Raw genomic sequence first — 5,011 nt, forward strand, 5'->3', positions numbered from 1 at the left:
CTAGCGGGACTGGCCTGAGGGATTTTAAAGGGGGTTTTAATTACTTTTAAATTGGACATATTTAAATATTTCGTTTTAATCAAATTTTAATTAAGTATGTATATATGTTAGTATTTTATTCAATTGTCAGCCGCCCTGAGTCCGTAAGGAGAAGGGCGGGATATAAATGCAATTAATAAATAAATAAATAAATAAAAATTCTGTGGGCTCGACACTGATGGGAGGGGGGAGGGGGACAAGGACAGCACCTGGGGGACGTCCAGTTACAGCGGAGGCCAGCGACAAAACCAAAGGAGACAGCCCTTCCCTCTCCTGTTACCTGGACCATCGAAGGGGAACCTGGCAGAGCATGGCGGCATGGCCATCAGCTCCGTGGTTGTCCCGCCCAACAGCTGACTGGCTCCACGGCCAGCCTGTCAAGCAGCTGTTCGGTGCAGGGAAGCACCAGGACAACAGAAGCCTGATGCGCGTCCCGACGAACAGTTGGTCAGCGCAGGGAAGCTACACGGAGCTGGGAGCCTGCAGTGCGTCCTGCCTGGCTGCTCTTATCAACTCGCACACCGGATGCTGGTTAGGTGGGTGGGGGTGGGGCCCAGTTGGGGAAATGCATATGTAAGGTGCTGGGAGGCGATTGCTCCTAGCGCTAACTTTGTTTGCTGTTTCTGTGACTAAACGCATGCCAGAACGTTCCGTGATTAAAGCCAGCCACCTGTGAACTCAACGGCTTGTTTCTTGTTGGAGCCAGGGGTGTGGTAAGTACTTCTGACACTAGTTGGATAAGAAACATCTTCAAGGAAACAACCAAGCTCAGAGCACCAAGAACTCCATAGTTCAACCATGAGCTCAGATGTTCTCTTACTTGATAAAAGAAAAAGCAGAAGTTATAATTCTTTTTGTTATTTCATTTTTCTCTATTATTTTTCTTGTTCTTTTAATTTTGTATACTTTTATTGTACTGAAAATATTTGTTAAAAAAGACAATAACTATCATTTCAAGAAGGACAAGCTCCTACCAATACTTTTTTAGTACAAAAACTGTAAGTAAAACTGTAATAGAGGAAAATTATTAAAAGGCCTCTAAGGAAAGTAGTAATGATTGACTACTATTAAAAAGAAAGCCATTAAGGTCTATAGGTAATGCAAAAATATATATACCAATGAATCTGACATCAATTATAGCAAAGGTTTGAGGTCTAATATTCTGCATTTATAAAAGTTAAAGGGATAAGAAAGATCTAAGAGAGGGAACAGCTAAATCATATATGAATGGTGGCTGCACATTCCTCCTTAATATTATTTAATCAACTTCAGAAGTGTTTTACCTGGGTCAAATTTGGTTAATTCTATATTACAACACAGTGAAACTTTCAGTTGGTTTCTATGTTTATGTCTTACGTAAATAATCTAACCCAGGTGTACATTTTTACAAAAAATTACATTTTTGGCATAATGCTTACAAACACAAATTACGATCCAGTTTGCTAAGAACTGCATAACTAGTATAGTTTGCTTGTTTATTACATTTATATTTTGGGTTTTCTTCTGGAGCTCAAGATCCTGTATATAGTACTCCCTCATCACATTTTTCCATACAACTACTCTGTGAGATAGATTGGTCTGATAAAGAGGGACTAGCTGAAATTTCCATTTTTTATTTTTTATTTACTCTTTAGTAATTATATCCACAATGGAGTGGAAGTATCCTGATGACTTGCAAGCAATGATGATGTTATCAATTCAATCATGTCTGACTCTTGGTGATTCTATGTTCCAGATGTCTCCACATCTTCCGATCTTGCACTGCTTCTTTGAGGGTTTTTTTTGCTCTGGCTGGGGTCAACTTTGATGATGTCCAGCCATCGTGTCCTTTGTCAGCCTGTTTTTCATTTATCGCAACGCTTTCAAAGATAATTGCTTTCTCCAGCGAATTCCCCTGCATGACATGGCCAAAATAAGTGAGACACAGTTGCCTTCTAGTGACATGTCTGGCGTTATACGTCCAGTCACCTATGCTGCCCAAGGAATATACAGGAGCCTTCTCCAGCACCACAGCTCAAACAAGTTGATTTTCTTCGTGTCTGGCTTTTTAAAGGTCCAACTTTCACAGCCATAGGTAGCTATGGGACACAACAGAGTAGACTAATTTACATTTAGTTGCCAGGCTGATATCCTTGCTTTTTCCCAGATTTGATTCATGTTCATCATTGCTGTGTGACCCAATGCAATCCAATGTTTTATTACTGGGCTGCATTTACTGCTTTGAGTTATCTGCGATCCTAGGAAACTTTTCTATTCATTCTATCTCTTCAACGTCAATTTCTATTTTGATGTTTCCATTTCTTGCAGTAGTCATGAGCTTGGTCTTTTTGAAAAAGAGACCAAAATTCTCAGTTTCTTCTTTGATTTTCTTTATCAGATGTTCCAGGCCTTCTTTGGTTTCTGAGAGAAGAGTTGTATTGTCAGTGTATTTACCCTGATTTTTGATTCTCAAAGATATGGCTTCCTCATGATCATTTCAGCATACAGGTTGAATAAGAAGGATGAGAGAATGCAACCTTGTTGCACTCCTTTATCTTAAACCAATTGGTGTCTCCATACAGTGTTCGCATAGTGGTTTCTTGATTTCTGGTACAGTGATTGCACCAACTTGATCAGATGTGCTCATACACCAAGGTCTTGTAGGGTTCTCCATAGCTTCTCATGATCAACAGATCCCTTTGGAAGCTGGCTTGGATATCAGGTAATTGCCTTCCAATAGTAGGTGTAAACATTGTTGTATTATTTTAAGCAGAACTGTGCTAATGTGAGGGATGAGAGGAATTGTGCAATAATTGGAGCAATTTTCAGAGTCACCCTTTTTCGACAGTGGAATTAACACTTGCAGGCAAAGGAAAGCAAACAACCCAAATTGGGAGGGTGAACAGAGACTGCCAATCAGTGGGTTTGGTGATGGCTTGGAAGAAGAGGAAAAGCAGCACAGTTAATGGAATAATATTTTGGACAGAGAGTGCCTAGAAGCTACTTTTCTCTCATTTTGATGTTCTAAATGATCACAGAAGTAAAGCTGACAGTGTGGCTTCTTCCAACCCGACAGGGTTGTTCTTCTCAATTCCAATTGGACAATTGCCTTGAAAATTTTTCTATGACTGAACTCAGCCTTTTGATGCTGACTTTTAAATGTTTGAACACAATGAGGGAGGATGCCAGAGCAAAGCAATCTCCATACTGCTATAATGTATAAACAGTGCCAAAGGAAGGGTTCAGCAGTGTAATCTCTGGCATGCCTGGACTACATGGATTTTATTGTGCTCCCTATTATCACTATCATCTCTTCACAGATCCTATTTGGAGCAAGAATTCAAAACCTCATTAAAAAGTGAGGATTTTCATAAAAGTTAGTTTCTACATCACTGCAAAAGCTGTGGTGGCACAGTGGGTAGAATGCAGTATGGCAGGCTAACTCCAGCCACTGCCAAGGGTTTGGTCCTGACTAGCTCAGGATCTGGTTGACTCAGCCCTCCATCCTTCCAAGGTTGTTAAAATGAGGACCTGGATTGTTGGGGCAATATGCTGATTCTGTAAACTGCTTATCTCTAGCTGTAAAGCACTATGGAGTGGTATGTAAGCAAGTGCTATTTCTATTTAAAATGGAGATTTAATTTCCTTCCAGAATGTTACTGCAAATCAGCAAAAGGAGAATTGATGCATGAATCAGTTTTTACTTAGAGAATCCAGTTGAGGATACCACTGCATACAGTAGAATTGAAAAATCATCTATTTGCTTCCATTTGTCCTTGCATCAATCAATCTATATCAATCTATCTGAATGCCCTTAATGTCTGTGCTAAAGCACACACACTGAGAGTGATCTTAGTTTAATTGTGATACTTACCAAGAGGAGGCCCATGGGTCATTAGTATATCTATGCCTTCCGGAATAAGGTTCCACTTGTCCAACAAAGATTGACCTCTGGGTAGATTAAAACCCCATCCATTAAACCATGGTGTCCTATGAAGGAAAGAAAATAAATTTGTGCCACTATGGAAGGATTTATTTCTGTTTTACAATTATACAACAAGGCACATTTTCTCTAGCTAGCCTTCATTCAGAACGAAAAATAAAGAGTAGAAGAAAACTTCTAATACTGAAGTAGTTCTAAACCATAATCATATTAATCCAGAATGACTGCCATTTTCTAAGGAAGGAAAAGATGGACGTCAAACATTCTTTTTATCACATAGGTTTTTCTTAAAAAGCTATAACATAATACATTATTTCTAACAATAAAAATTATTATTAAAATTTTTCATAAGGCAACGATACAAGTTATTCTTACAGTAATTGAAAGTCTATCTTAAATTTATATTTGGCATTTGAGTTTTGATTTGGTATTGTAATTGTAGACAATAGATATTTGACAAATAAATGCAGAATCTCCATTGCCCTAGGTTAATCTCTTGCTATAAATGTTTCTGTCATTTCTTATCCCAGGGCAATGGATCAAATAATTTAAACTCTTGATATCACCAACCTGCTTTAAATATAACCTTCCAATATAACAAATTGATCTGCCATGGCACTATTATATTTTATAGTTCTGGCAAGTCGCTTCAGGTAAGCAGATGACTGAATGGGCTGAAAAAAACCAGGTAACTCCCAGTGTCCTTTTACCATCTGTGCTAATTGCAAAGTAAAGATGGTCATCTCTATGATTATATGATTGGTATGGTATGGATGGTAAAGAAGAGAGATTATCTCTTCCATGAATGCACTTAACAGAAAGAATTCCTTGAAACAGCTTGCCAAGTGGTCAAAATGGAAATACAACAGAGAAATTCAGATAACTGAACTCGTTTGCAAATTAATATATTTTGTAAGTATATTTGCAAGAGTGTACTAGAAGCTCCATTTTCCACTTCCTTGCATTTCTTTATTTTTACACAGGACCTGCAATTTACATATAGATTTGACACTATAGTTGAAAATTTCTTCAACTGCATTGGCACAAATT

The 5,011-nt window shown here is 38.3% G+C and overlaps 1 protein-coding gene across 1 annotated transcript in view; it reads right to left on the reverse strand.

The window, feature by feature from the left end:
* Window positions 1-5,011, reverse strand: part of MPPED2 (metallophosphoesterase domain containing 2) — a 130,599-nt gene that overhangs the window by 12,229 nt on the left and 113,359 nt on the right. The window contains exon 4 of the mRNA XM_015811437.1: window positions 3,893-4,008. Coding sequence (XP_015666923.1) covers window positions 3,893-4,008 — 116 coding nt within the window. The remainder of the gene's footprint in view (window positions 1-3,892; window positions 4,009-5,011) is intronic.

The sequence above is a fragment of the Protobothrops mucrosquamatus genome, unplaced genomic scaffold (genome assembly GCF_001527695.2).
Source record: "Protobothrops mucrosquamatus isolate PMUCROS unplaced genomic scaffold, P.Mucros_1.0 scaffold_50, whole genome shotgun sequence".
NCBI classification, from domain to species: domain Eukaryota; kingdom Metazoa; phylum Chordata; class Lepidosauria; order Squamata; family Viperidae; genus Protobothrops; species Protobothrops mucrosquamatus.